This window comes from Vipera ursinii (assembly GCF_947247035.1).
Source record: "Vipera ursinii genome assembly, chromosome: 3".
Classification (NCBI taxonomy): Eukaryota; Metazoa; Chordata; class Lepidosauria; order Squamata; family Viperidae; genus Vipera; species Vipera ursinii.
In genome coordinates, this window is record NC_139516.1 from 151,997,316 (window position 1) to 152,012,722 (window position 15,407).

Below are 15,407 nucleotides of genomic sequence, written 5' to 3' on the forward strand. Positions count from 1 at the left end.
GATGAACGGCGTAGTCATTATGCAAATCCATTGTTCACTATGGTGCAATTTTGCCATAAATTGGAAGTGAGGTACCAGTTTTTGGCAAAACTTGTGTAAAACACGCTCAAGTGAACATGGGACGCTGCAGATCACCATAAATGTGGTGTTGTTGCTGAGTGCTCAAAGTATGATCATGTGACTGCTGGGGAGGGGTGAATGTCAGAGCTTCAGATTCAAGTCATTTTTCCCCTTCTCTGGGTCTGTCATAACCGACTGATCGTAAGTCAAGGACTATCTGTAATATTCTTTCCTGTTATGCATGTAATTACTGCTGTTAAATCCTTTGTTGCAAATGCAGTGGTCTGCATTGCATAAATGGATTGTTCTTGTTTGCCTTCCGTGTTGAAACTTTTAAATGCTACGCTATAAGGCACTTATATTAGAGGGGCATGTTTGACATTGGATATCATGGCAGTGAGTTACATCACACGGAAATGCTATTTTTGTTGCTTAAGCCTCTGGCAATAGCATTTCTTCCAACCCAGCCACTGCTGCTTTTGTTTTCTCTGGCATATGTATTGTTGCAATATTGAATGCTTCTCTTGTTATTTAACCAGCCATATTGCAGTACATTTCCGTATTTTATAGATTGGATTCCCAACTAATACGGATTTGTTTTTCTGATCACCTTGGAGCTGGCAGCATTTCCTAATTGGCACCCCTGGTTTTTGATGACACTCTGTTCCCCCCCCCCCCGGGCCATTTAGATGATGGTTCTTAGAAGATTTGCAGAAAATGTGCTCGTAATAGAAACATTAGCTATAATGGGAAGCTGTGATTGGGGTATATTAGGGCTTGCGTTCTTTAAAACGATATAGAAAAACTGCTTTTGAACTTGCCAAGTTCCTATTCGCTGAAGAAAGCTGTCGTTTCTGTTTGTTCAAGCCGGCCTAGCCTGATGGGGATTGGTGGGGTTTTTTTTAATTTTGTGCTTTAATCTTAACTTGGTGTTTTAGAATTTTATTCCAACTGTTTTAATATGGGCAATTATTTAATCTTGTTTTAACGTTTGTATTTAGTATTTTATTCTGCCCTGTGAACCGCCCTGAGTCCTCAGGGAGAAGGGCGGTATATAAATATTATTAAATTAAATTAAATTAAATTAAAGTTTTCTGGCCTCTGTACAAGCCTGAAAAAAGTGGATCTGCTTTCACATTAATGGATTATTGACTCCTTAAAACAGCAACAATGAAAAATGACGGGGTGATTAAAGTCAGCCCTTCTTTCAAACCATCTTCAGAATGTGCATTAGTACATACGATACAGGTAGTCCTCGACTTACAACAGTTCTTTTAGTGACCATTCACCAATGAAAAAGTGACTTATGACCGTTTTCCAACATCCCCATGATCATGTGATCAAAATTCAGATGCTTGGCAGCTGGTTCATACTTATGACGGTTGCAGTGTCCCAAGACCATGTGATCCCCTTTTGCAACCTTCTGACAAGCAGAGCCAATGGGGAAGCCAGATTCACTTAACACCTAACAGCTAATCTTACTAACTGATCAACTGCAGTGATTCGCTTAACAACTGAGGCAAGAAAGGTCATAAAACGGGGGCAAAAATTCACTTAACAACAGAAATTTTGGGCTCAACTGTGAGGACTACCTGTACAGGTTATACTGCTATGAAAATATAGTCCTGAGGGTTCATACAATTTTTGCGTACTTTACTTAGGTTTTTGTTTTAACAGGGCTGTTAGAAACTTCAGTTTGTCTCTCTGTGGGGCAGGGTCAAAAAGTCGAGATGGTAGCTGCAAGCATAACAAACAAAACCTTTCCTCTTTGTGATGTGCGATACAGTGCCCGTGAAAAAAGGGCAGTGCTTTGATTACGGTCCCAGCTGCCATATTGACTTTTTTGACACTATGACCCCTGATACAGATCCCGCCCGTGGTTTGTGAATCATTTTTGCATTTGTCCTCAATGTTGTGCACCCATTATTTTTGCTTTTACGCTTTGGAATTTTATGGCCACTGAATGGTAGCGTTGCATACATGTAGAATGTAGCCTTTATTTTTTTTATCTTTCCCTTCACTATTTATATACTCTCGACATTCATGAATGATTAATCAAATTCACTTGGTAGCTTTTTGGACATAATTCTGTTTCAGGTTGGTCCGTGAATTTCCTTGCTACATTAGCGTCATGTCTTTTGTGTGTGTGTGGGGGAAAAAAGGTGACATGAACTTGGTTAGCCCAACTCTTCTTAGCATATTTCTAATCCCTCAAAACACTTTCGGATTCCCTCCCAGAATTGCAACCCTGGTACATATCTCCTTTTTTTTAATTACTGGAGAGGAAGATTGTTCTGTGGAGCAGCTGTTCGAAATTGGGAAAATAACCTTTGTGTAATAAAACTCCTATCTGTCCATGCACTTGGCTTTCTTTCTTGCTTCCAGGCAGATTGTGTGTTGCTTCTAGCTTCCTGCAAGTTGGGGCTTTATGGTCTGTTTTTTCCTCTTCTGTCCCTCAGAAGTGAGAGCCCCAGCAGCTGTTCAGCCTTTGCAGAAAAGACACATATTCCTCCCCCCCCCCCCCCCCCGTTCTTTCTGATTCCAGAAGGCTAGCATAATCTCCTTGATTTCCTTCCTTTTCCTTATGCAAAAGGTCCATTATTTTCCAGCAGGAGGGGATGGGAGGATGTGCAGCGAAGAGGTAACAATATCTTTTTTTTATTGAAAAGTTTTAAAATACATTTTTTTAAAAACATAAACTCACTCCCTCCCCCTCCCCCCACTTTCCCTCCCTCCCTCTCCCCCCCCTGACTTCCCAGAGCTGAATACAGGGTATAAACTTTAACCAACTTAAGCTAAAATATGCTAACCAACTAAAAAAGACACTTTAAATTCTATCACACTTTTAACTCCTCTTAGTTAAATAATAATAACTAATTAATAATACATCATATAATACTAATACTTATTCATATACTAAATGAAACTTTCTAGTCCCATATTTATAGGTAACAATATCTTAAAATGGGAGCGTACACGAAGTAGAAATTTTCATGTCATGGATTGTACCCATAGTCAGAACAACTCCATCATATTGTGGAACTACAGCTACAGATTTAAAGCATTTGCTTAAGAATTTATGCTTTTGGGACATTGGTCCTAAGCCTTTGTGCCTAAATATGGAATATGGAAAACATATCTATTTTTTTAAAATAAAACACTTAATGGCTATAAGAAAGAAAGAGAACTGTTAGCAATTTGCTTTGTTTATTTAGAAGGGTTGTCATTAACCAGAAACAACCTCCTTTCAAGGTTTGTAACTCCTTGGTGTGAAAGTGTAGGATTCGACCCATAGGAAATGGTACCCAAACTGTGCACTAAATTATTTAGTTTTGTGTTTCTTTAAAGGAAAAGAGAGGCTACAGTTCATTAACAGTTATCTTTAATCCTGCTGTTACCTTCCTGGTGTTTATGGATGTATAAAAGCTTGATTAGTATCTGTAGTGTTCATTGTTGCAGCTTCACATATACTGAGTGCTGGAGAAAATTCTAGGCAAATACAACAACAATTTTTCTTTAGGCAGAAATCAAATAAGATCTCCTGTCAAAATGGCTGCCTTGGCTCCCAGCCATGCAAAAGACATTCTAAAATTTCAACCATTTCTTTCTTTGGGAAATTTGGGAAATTCATGAACATAGACAGTCATCTTGAAATTTATTGCTTCCAGGATAATGGATCTCTTCATGGGACCTTAAAGTTGTCATTTTTGTGTACCATGGTTCCCATGAAGATACTTTCTATTTTTTTTTGTGATGTCCATTTGCAAAGCTAAGTTTGACACCATCCATTTACAACATTGTATCTTTGTGAAGCTGTGTTTCTGTCAATCTTTTGACCTGTGAAAATATTACTGATGCTAAAGTGTCACTCACTGATCAAGAAAGTTTGGGAACCTCTGACGCGAACTGATGATATAGTTAGACAGAAACTTTCTTCTGAAAATTTCAATACTTCTCTAGATTATTGGGTATAGTTTGCTCAGATAGGCAGACTGATCCTTGGAATATTTATTTCCAATCCACATGAATTACCAGGAGAACCAAATGAAGTAAACTAACCAAAGAGAGAAGCAACCTAGAACTAAGGAGAAACTTCCTGACTGTTAGAACAATTAATCAGTGGAACAACCTGCCTCCAGAAGTGGTGAATGCTCCAACACTGGAAGTTTTTAAGAGGAGATTGAACAGCCAGATAGTAGACTGAATTGTGATGAGGTTATTTGAATTCAAGTCTCATTGAAATCAAGTTGCATTGCAAAAGAACTTATTTATTTAGGGGAAATGTATGTTTAATTAATTTAGCCTGCTCTAAAATATATTTTGTATAATTACTTGAGTTTTTGGACATTTTCCTTAAGGAGGTAGCTTCTTAGTAAGTAGTAAATAGCTTGTCTCTGTAGAATATAGCTTTTTAATTTTAGTCATCAGATTTTGATAATTCACAGATACAATACATATTTTTGCTACCTTACAAGTTTCAGTAAGTCCTAACTACATCACATGATGAAGCTTATTCTTAGAATAATACTATACTAAGATTGTGCATCTCTCTTTCATCAACTTTTGAAGACATTTTGGGTTCTTAACACAAAGTTTATCATCTCTAACCTGCATTTCTGCCTCCCTTTCTTATTACAGTGGATGGATAAGAGCTGGGCCATTTCTGAATTCAGTCATATTTATTTTTGCACATCATAAATTGTAAATAAGATCTGAAGTGCTCACATTTTCAGTTATATTTTGTACACAATGCACAATGCATTTTTAAGTTGTTCTAACAGCTCTGAAGCTTTTACTGGGCATTCCTTATAATTTCCATTTAAAAGATTATGCATTTATAATGTGCTAAGACAGTGTCACTTAAAAGCTGGCAATGTCTTTGAGTTGCTATATATAATGCATTAATGAAAATATTTAGTGTTTAAATGATAAAAGCTACTTAAGATTGCTTTCATTTTAGTATTATAAGAAAAAAGTATTGTGCTTTAAACTAGAAAACAGTGGCTTAAAAATAATGTTATATATTATTTCTTTTTTAGTAGAGTTAATTCTATGACTTGGGATATTTGCTTTATTTCTTTGTGCCCACAAAATTTGATTACCTGGCAGCATAGGACAGACTTTGTATCCAGGTGATTGCCATATGCAACATCCTTGATTAACTGCTGCCCATTAAATCAAGACACCTCTAATTAACTTAATTTTCCATTTGTGGAAGGTGTGTCTAGCTTTGAAATCACAGAAAATGTTCAAAAGGGTCTTGCATGGAACAGTGAGGTTCAGATGGTCCACATCCTGACCAAAGTGTTCATTTTAGGTGTGAACCCAGAACAAGCATGTTGGATCTTGGCATAGATGTTGTATGGTGGAAGACATCAGATTAATGGCAAGGTCATTGGCGGTGGCATCTAAGCAAAGATACCAGAGAAGGAAAGTTTTTTTGGTTATGCCACCTTTGAATTCAAGTGGGGTAGCTAAGGATAGGGAAGATTTGCTGCCCAAACCATACAAAAGCAGAGAGTAGAGAGGAGCAAGGTGCCCAAAGCTTGCTTTGTTCATCCTGCGGGATCCACCTGAAACATCTCTAAGCTGAAACATCAATCAAGATATTCCCTGTTTCATTTCAAGATGCTCCATGATTCATCCAAAATGGTTCAGTTGATTTCCTAAACACAATGCATTGGTTTCATACTCAAAACAAACATACTTCTTTTTAAAATATAGTTTAATATCCTGGTTTATTTGGAAGCTGGAACCCCTATATCTTGGTTCATATAAAATGAGGAACACTGGTAAATTGTGTTCCTCAGTTTTATATCCTGACCAATTGTCATGACTAATTAAAACTTGGTTAAAAAAGTAGAGCGAGGGGATTTTATTTATGGACAAAAAAAGGGTTGTCCAGAGCTCACTTTTTAAGACAAGATATTATAGTTTGAAATAGGTCATCTCCTTTTTAGCCTTCAGCAATTTGTTGTTTCTCAGACTCTTTTTACCCATTTATAAAATATAAAATACTGCATGACTTAAGGAACACTTGTGAGCATGACTGTAGCCAGCAGCACTGCACATTTTAAGCTGGATCAAAGTTAAATACATCTATTTATGTGGGTATCTTTAAAAAAATCTAAGAGATGTGTCTGAATTATGTGTACGTGTAAATTAATCTCGCCTTGAAAGACACGTTTGGCTATGTGTCATATGAAGTTGTATGGCCTGATCTGGATGAACTTAATAGGTTTGTGAGTTATTACTTTGCAGACTAAAGATATACCCTGTTTGTTAGCATCATTGCAATGCCATTTGATCAAACCTTTACCATTCTTTATATCTGAGCACTGATGACAGTGATTTGTAGTTTGTTTGATTTCTCTTATTGGTCTTGATAGCTTCTTGGATAAACATTGTAATGTTTTCATTCTTCATGAAAAGGACATATTTGTTTTGCCATTAGCAGAATGTCAGGGAATACTTTTATTACTGTTTTTTTCCTCTATTTTTGATTTGTTTTTCTCTCTCTCTTAAGCGTAAAGATGGTGCTAATGTGGACCAGTGGCGACACCTTCAAGACGGTGTATTTCCTCCTGAATCAAGCTCCATTCCAGTTCTCGGTGTGTGGACTTCTCCAGGTTTTTGTAGACATGGCCATCCTTTTGCAGGTTTACTTCTTCAGCTGTTACCCACAGAAACCTGTTCCTCATTCATCACATCCAGCCAGTACGAAGGCACTTTAAAGCACAGGACGGAAGCAATTATTCTTGGGAGATGTAGAAGAGGCTGGGAGCCAGCCTTAGCTTCAACTCTGCTTGTACCTACTATGTTTCTGAGGAACTAGAAATAGAAGTTGCATAGCTACATGGACACTTCTTTTGGAATTTCCCCCCTCTTCTTACCATTGGTTTGCATATCTGTTGAAATTGGTTTTTCTTCTTTGAGGCTACAGTGAAGGGTTTTCTTTTATTTTCTTCTGTTCTACTCAGTTCTCTAAATATCTGTGCACAGACAAATGGGTGTATCACAAGGGCTGGTTGTTAATGTTCTCAATGCTATTTTTTCAGAGGTCAGTCATAAAAGTTGGGAGTATTTTGTCCGAAGCATTTACCTATTTATATGCACATGGGCTATGTATTTGGAATATGTTACATTCCTTAGATGAATGTGCAGAACCTGTTTTTGTTTTTTTTAATGTGGTAGGCCACACTTGGTAAGATTGCAAGAGTTGATACTAGGAAGAAATGGTTCAGTGAATAATGTCAAGAAATAGATTTTGTGCAACTGTGTTAAATATATATGTGCACACTGCTGGGCCAGTGTGATGTATAAATACATCAAAGTGATTCGTGATTTTGATACAAATGCTACTACAGCCAAACAGAACAGACTGATGCATAGTAACTCTTCAGACAGCTCAGAAGGATGAGTAATTTTGACACCTTGGAGAAATTACTAACAGAATCCATAAAGGATTTATAGTTAAAGAGGAGAAGCTTGAAAGAGAGTCTGTGTTTAGTTTAGGCATTATTTGCAGTCTGTTTCTGTATTTTTGTTTGGTGGAAAAGCCAAATCTTGTCTTCGCAGTGCGAGCACAATGACATTCTTAAAGTTATACTCTTAAGTTGCACAGATCAACTACAGTAGTATTGCTTTTTAAGCTAAAGACATTATCTGAGTAATCTCTCTGTGACAGAGTTGGTCTACTAGACTAGGGTAGAGAAGAGAGGGCAATACTTTAGTGCTGGATAATAGGGCAAACTTTTTTTTTAACAAAGATGTTTGTGTGTGATATTTTTCTAAATATTTAATGCCAAATGTCATTTTAAGTTTGGGAAGAAGTGGGGCTACTGAAAATGAGGGGAAGTATGGTAGTAATTCTGAGTCCATTAAAGTTTTGAAAGTTGCTTATTTTAGCAATGCCGTCGCCAGTAACTGAAAAGGGAGAATGAAAAAGCACTTAGGGAGGCATATTTGTAAGAGCAGAGAAACTGAAGAATCTATAAAATGAGTTCACCAGACTTATGTAAGTCTATTCTGGGATTTGATTGGGCTGCAAGAAAAGCATTGCTTGTATTGTTTTAAAAGTTCCTTGACTAACTTGTCAAGGCAAATTTGCTTCCATTGCTATGGGACATATATGCATTCAACAGTGGTTCAGGAGCCACTGTCTTCTCGTAGCCTTAAAAAAATTGTATGTGCTTTTGTTTTTAGATATAGCCTATATCAGGGGTCCTCAGACTTGACCACTTTGACTTGTGGACTTCAACTCCCAGAATTCCCCAGCCAGGCATGCTGACTGGGGAATTCTGGGAATTGGTCCACAAGTCTTAAAGTGGCCAAGTTTGAGGACCCCTGGCCTACATGGAGGGATTTTTTTATTAAACGCTGATTCAATTGTTACATTGATTCCCCTCAACTATCCAGAAAAAGACAGTGAAGTCTGATCAAAAATCTTCAGCTAGATCTCCTCCTTGCCTCATCCAGTCCTCTCTCTCCCAAATCTGGGGTGACCTGAAGATATCAAAATTCTATCTTTGCAAGAGTGGGAATCTATCAGAAGCTTTGCTTTAATCTCTTCCACTTTCACATGTGATCTGGCTATGTGTCCTCTCCTATATTTTGGGTCTGAGGGACAAGCTTTTCACTAGGGCAATTCTGAATGCCCAGGAACTCGATCCCTCCCTTAAAGAGCAAAAACTTAAGATAAGGCAAGTCAAGGATGAGGCAATATGTTAGTTGGCTATCGCTTTAATGGAGTTCTCTCTGCCTGGCTGGCAAATAAAGAAAACCTCAGGAAAGCCGCTTTAATGAGAGCTTGGTGTGAAATGTAGTTGGCTAGACTTGTGCTGTTGTTTGGCTTCGTTGCTTATTCCTTGGTGCCTGAAGTGACCTTACCAAGCTGATTTTTTGTAGCATGGCTGAATGTGAATGTTGCATTGCTCTCTTTTCCACAAATGTTCTAACTGTGTTAGAACAGGGTGGCAGTCGTTTTTTAAATTATGCATTTTCATCCTAGTTTTTCCTGGTGTGCTGCTGTAGCGAGGATTGTATTTCTACTCATACAACAGAATTTATTAAACTTGCAATGCTAGGTTTTATTTTTGTATGGGGTAATATTCTTTGCTTTCCCAGTGTCTTTTGAAAAGAGATACGGGATTAAACTATTATGTTAGTTTAGCCTGAATATATACAAATACCTCTTTTTTAAAAAACAAGTGTTATTGAAGGTAAGATTAATAATAGTATTCCACACACACTTCTACTTTTCTTTTTTCAGATGAGTTACTGTCCACATATTTTTGCTGTCATTATTAAAATATAGGCTCAGAACATCACAGAACTACAAGTAAACCTGAGACCTTTATGCACATGTGCAGTATTTAACTGTTTGGGTCACTCCTGAACTCCAGATAGCCACGTATTTAAGAAAAGGGCCATTTTAACACGACCCAATACGGTTTTAGGATCAACATCAATTGATTTCCAGGGGATCGTAACTACCCATCACATAGAAGAGAGCCAATTGCTGCGTTTTTCCCATGAAATTTCTGTTGCCATGGCTTGAACATTTAAACCAGGGTTGCACAACCTTGGCAACTTTAAGACTTGTGGACTTCAACTCACAGAATTCCTCTGCCAGCATGAATAATGGGAGTTAAGTTTAAATGGGAGTTAAAGTTGCCAAGGTTGGACATTCCTGATTTAAACCAAGAGTGGCCAATCTTTAATTAGACAATGGTAAAGCTCACTCTCCTGATCAACTAGAGGAGTGTAGCATGCCTTCTAGCAATGCGGGAGAATCCATTTTCTCTTAGCTTTTTTTGGGGGGTGGGGGGAGGATGGATGACCCGTTTTCCTGAAAACTGGCTATTTTGCCATCAGATATGAAAAGTTCTCAAGATGCTAAGAGGCCACATTTCACCATAGGACACAGGTTGTCCATCACTCACTTAAGCCTTCTCTTAGTCACAGGTAAACTCTTCATCAAGCAGCAGCTCTGATACATCTGTAAGAGTATCCAAAGAGCACCTCTGTAATTAGGTAACTATTTCCTAAAAAAAAAATCTGTAAAGAACTTTTGTATATTTTAGCTAGCTACATGTTGAATGTATGGAAAAAATCCAATTGCACTCCTTAATGACCAGTTTGATTTTTTTTAAAGAATAAAGTTATACACAAGTTCATTATTTGTTTTTCTTTTCAAATGTAACAGAAGAAATATTGCTGTATGTGGGTTCAATTAGCCTGGCTTCCTTCTCCAAAGTATACTGAACTTGAGAAAGAAAACATTTAATTTGTATATACATACAGGAGAACTGAGTTGATTTTCTGATGTTGAAATAAGGCTGCTGTTTATTGTGTTCAGGACTGATTGTGCACCAGTGCAAAAGGAATTCAGTAACATACTCATTTCCAGCACAACTCATTTATACTCAAAGGCCAGTCTTCTAAAATTGATGGCTTTAATAATGTAATACTTTGAAATAATGCATTTTGATAACAAAGATGGTTTATTTCTCCAAGATACCAATGATCTAATGAGATGTTAATATATGCACTTATTATACACAATTCACACAGAACCAGACCTCTGGATAACAACTTTCTGAACAGATCTTTGACCTATTCCAATAGACCTCCTCTTCTGATCCACTGGTTACAACAAAACATTGCTATTTTATACATTTTGGCATGTAAAGTTAAAACATTTCATATACTTTTTTGCCCAGAATACAATATAAAGTACTTATGATTGGCTGAACTCAATGAATCCTGCATGGTGAATTTTGTTAGGACTGTAGGATAGAAACAACTATTTCAAATTCCAATAAAAAATTGCAGGAGGAGTTTTATTTATTCATCTAGTCTTTCTGTCACAGTTCCGACAGATCAAACTCTTTAAAAGAAGTTCGAGGCATTGTTTACCTTAAAGAATCTTTTATTTGAGGAACAAAGCATCGGCACTACATAGTTAAAGCCAAAAACTGAATTCCTCCCCTCCCCCCCCACATAGCAGCAAAGCACAATTCCCTCCTCCAATTAACAGTCATAAATCACATTCCCCAATTAGCTTGAAGCTCGGGTTTTCTCCCCAGCTCTCCAGCCTGCCAAATCTTTTATCAGCTCTGGGCAGAATAGCCTTGATTCCTACTGCTGAGTTATTGTTTTTATGACTAACTGGACTCTCATCCATATCCCCCCTCCCAGCATCATCTAACTCTAAAAGCGAAAGAGAAAAGATGGCTACATTTCCATCTGTTGTCAAAGCAAGAACATCCGATGTTAGCAGCGTTGACACTTTTCTTTGCAGCACCAGAATCTCGTCACAAGCCTTAGAATGTGGTATTTGAATCACATCTACAATCCTATATATATATAGGATTGTATATTGGATTGTATATATATATATATATATATATGATGGTGTGATAATCTGAAGGTTCCAGTTACTCCCTACTAAAGCACGCTGCCCTATCCTTGCTGCCCTTATTTTTGTCAAATTGTGCTGCAGGTAGTCCTCAACTTACAACAGTTCATTCAGTGACAAGTTACAACAGCACTGAAAGAAGTGACTTATGACCGTTTTTCACACTGACGACCATTGCAGCATCTCCATGGCCACGTGATCAAAATTCAGACTCTTGGCAATTGACTCATATTTATGACGGTTGCAGTGTCCTGTGGTCATGTGATCCCCTTTTGCAACCTAACAAGCAAAGTCAATAGGGAAGCCAGATTCGCTTAACAACTGGGCTACTAATTTAACACCTGTAGTGATTCACTTAACAACTGTGGCCAGAAAGGTCGTACAATGGGGCAAAACACACTTAACAAATGTTTCACAACATAAATTCTGGATTCAATTGTGGTCGTAAGTCAAGGACTACATGTATTCTTTTGTTTTTGGACATAAAAATAGAAGAAATGATATTGTTTCCATCTAGAACAGGGGTCCCCAACCTTGGCCACTTTATGACTTGTGGACTTCAACTTCCAGAATTCCTCAGCCAGCATGGAAGCTGAAGTCCACAAGTCATAAAGTGGCCATGGTTGGGGACCTCTGATCTAGAAGACTGGATACTATAGAAAAAGGTGCTTCTGTCAGTTGCGCTAAGATTTCTTTTGGCAGAGCACGCCACATATTCCAGCAGCAGCTGTGCTCCTAGTTAGTATAATACAAAAATTTAAAGAGTCCTTGGGCAAATGGCTGACAACTGTTGCTCCAATTCATACCCCCAAACAACATTAGGCACTACGCATCAGGACTCTGCCAGTTCAGAACCGGTGTTGTAATTGCATGGTGAGCTCAGACGCTAAGCCATCTTATTTCCAACTAAATGGTGTAACCCAAAACTGCAAAACAAAAAGAAAATGGACTCTGCTTCTCCATTGGATGTACCTCTTGTCCCTGTGTCGCTCTGAGTTCCTGATTGTCCACCATTTTAGCAGCAACTTTAAGGGCAATGCTATTCTAACTAGCTGGGATGAAAGTGAGAAGTTCTCTTTCCCCTTTCCCTTCTATTATGCAGCAAAGAACAAGTTGCTTAGTTTCTGTTGGTCCTATGAGGAAGAAATGGCACAAATTGCCCTTACAATGAGTCCCACTTCCTGTAGCTTAAAAATTACATGTTGCCTCCTTTCACTGGTGTTACATACAGTGAAGCATCTCTAATGCTGGATTGCACTGCCCCAAACAGACCCTGTGCACAATCTGGGGTCTTCCAGGACTCACAACTCCTGCTCTAGGAGCAGATGGCACACATCACTAGGAAGGTCTTTGTATATTGTGGTCCAGTTAAGACCATTCTTGGATCAAGGGGCTTGCACGCAGTCATTCATGCCTTAAATCATATCCCAGTTGGACTATGCCAATGTATTCTACATCAGGCTGTCCAGAAACCTTAGCTGGTGGAAAATACAGCAGTCTGGGCAGTTACGTATGTTCCTGCTAGTACTCATGTTACTCCTCTGCTGCGCATGTTGTGTTGGTTTACCAGTTTGTTTCTGGATCCAGTCCAAGGTGCTGGTATTGACCTACATGACATGGGGCCGGGATACTCGAGGGATTGTCTCTTCCTGAGTTCTAATAGACATATTGTAGATTCCATCATCTAGGGAGCCCTAGGCCAAGGGTAGGCAACCTCGGCTCTTTTATGACTCATGGACTTCAACTCCCAGAATTCCTGAGTCAGCTGACTCAGGAATTCTGGGAGTTATTTTATTTATTTATTTATTTATTTGATTTTTATACCGCCCTTCTCCAGAAGGAGTCAGGGCGGTGTACAGGGCAATAAATATCAAAAATACAAGATACAAAAGTTAAAAAAAACATTAAATAATTGTGCCCGATGCAATAAATTAGTTAAGATCAATGTTAAAACCCCAAACCCATCAGACCAGGCCGGCTTGTTCAAATAAATAAGTTTTTAGATCACGTCGGAAGGAGCGAAGGTCGGGAGCCATCCGGAGCTCAACCGGTAAGCGGTTCCAAAGGTCTGGCGTGCCCACAGAGAACGCCCTCCCCCTGGGGGTCACCAGTCGACATTCTCTGACCGGTGGCACCCTGAGGAGGCCCTCTCTGTGGGAGTGCACTGGACGGAGGGAAGGTGACGCCGGCAGCAAGTGCTCCCGTAGGTAATCCGGACCCATGCCATGTAGTCCATGAGTCATAAAAGAGCTGAGGTTGCCTACCCCTGCCCTAGGCAATGAGCTTTTCTGCTGGGGCACTTGGATTACGGAATCTTCTCCTCCCAGAGATGTCAATGTCATCATTCTTGAGCTGCTGCAGGTCCCTGAAGATCTGGTTGTGCCAGCAGGCCTCAAAACTCCAGGGGAGGGGCAAACTTGTGAAATGGCTCCATTATTAACATCTCATTGTTATTTTTCTTCTTTAGTTCTGTTGTTATAACATTTAGTGTTTTTGTAATGATTGCTTATAATGGTTTTAGGTCATGATTGTTTTATATAATTTTATTGAATTATTTTATACCATCCAGAGTCACTTTCTGTGAGATGGGCGGCCATATTAATTTGATACAATGAATTTGATTGCAAGAAGTACAGAGCATGATGCTACCTTTACAGTTTTTAATGAGGCTTTAATACAAGAGGATCAGATAGCTTTAATGCATTGGGTGGGGGGAATGATAGCCAAATGCACATTGGAGGAGTGTTAGCTATGTATGTAACTTCCTTTTCGTTTGGAATGGATGTTTTTGCTCCAGGACAAATAGTAGTTTAAGCGGAGCATTGATTGGCACTGAAGGGAAAGCATTCCTTCTCAAAATCCTGAAATCAACAAGAACAAAGATGGTTACTCTGGTCCATTTCACATTACTTATAGAGGGCTGAAATGGTTTGTAGAAGTGCCTATTATTTGCTAAACTAGCTAGAAGAGAGATTAGTTCCAAACTAATCACAATATTTTAGTAGACTTCAGGAAAATGGAACAAGTTATACTATTAATTTGTCACACTTCCAAAGTAGGAATCGGACTTTCTACTATAGTTTGAGCTTAGTTTCTCCTATCTTTCCTGGGTTTTTCTGACTCCAGCATAAGTCCAGAAACACTCTTCTATGTGAAAAATTGTGAGTGATGTACAGCTCTATATATTAAGTGAACGTGAAATGCACATGGAAAACAAATAGTCTGCGTGTGATAGAAATGGCTTCCATAGGTTAAAAAAAAAACTAGTTTTAGATTATGTGCCACAAGGTAATTTTATTTTCCTTTCTTATTTTCAAAATAAACTGGAACAAATGAGAATCAGGAAATAGAAATTAAGGAGCTTTTTTTTACAATGTTCCTTGCTAACAGATGACATTTTAATATAGCTCAGCCATACAAAACAAGACTGCATAAACTCCCAGCGTCATCACAATCTTGCGAACCAAGAATCAATACAAATGAAAGAGTAAGTGGACTTCAGCCTTACTACTAGTACCTCCAGCACTAAGACCCTCTATTTTCAAAAGCAGTAAGGCTTTTAATTTTTGCTTAGTTCTGGGACTTGGAATTCACCACAATTACTAATTACTGTAAAAGCTCCCTGCCTTCCGGTAGGAAAATATACTTCAAACATACTGCTCATTGTGACCCTTGTGTGGTTGTTTTCGACATTTTTAACTATGAGGAAAAGATTTTCAGGGTCAAAATCCATCCAAACCAAAAGCTTTTATCTCACATTTTGTAAATCCCAAATGCCCCATGGAACAAAACTTTTGTTGCAAACAGAAGAAATTAAGAAGTGCAAATATGTTGTGCTTCCTCCTTTCTTGTGCATCTTCGCAACGGCCAGGGCTAACATTAACTGGATGTTCTGGGGTTTGTCCTATATTCAACTCTAGGTCAA

General features: G+C 38.4%; 1 protein-coding gene across 2 annotated transcripts in view; it reads left to right on the forward strand.

Annotated features, from left to right (window-relative positions):
- SLC66A2 (solute carrier family 66 member 2) overlaps nucleotides 1-10,238 on the forward strand; it is a 75,635-nt gene extending 65,397 nt beyond the window's left edge. For both annotated transcript variants that reach the window (XM_083361189.1, XM_083361190.1), the window contains one exon: nucleotides 6,587-10,238. In XM_083361189.1, the coding sequence (XP_083217315.1) occupies nucleotides 6,587-6,794 (208 nt within the window). In that variant the 3' untranslated portion in view covers nucleotides 6,795-10,238. The remainder of the gene's footprint in view (nucleotides 1-6,586) is intronic.
- Nucleotides 10,239-15,407: the final 5,169 nt, after the last annotated feature.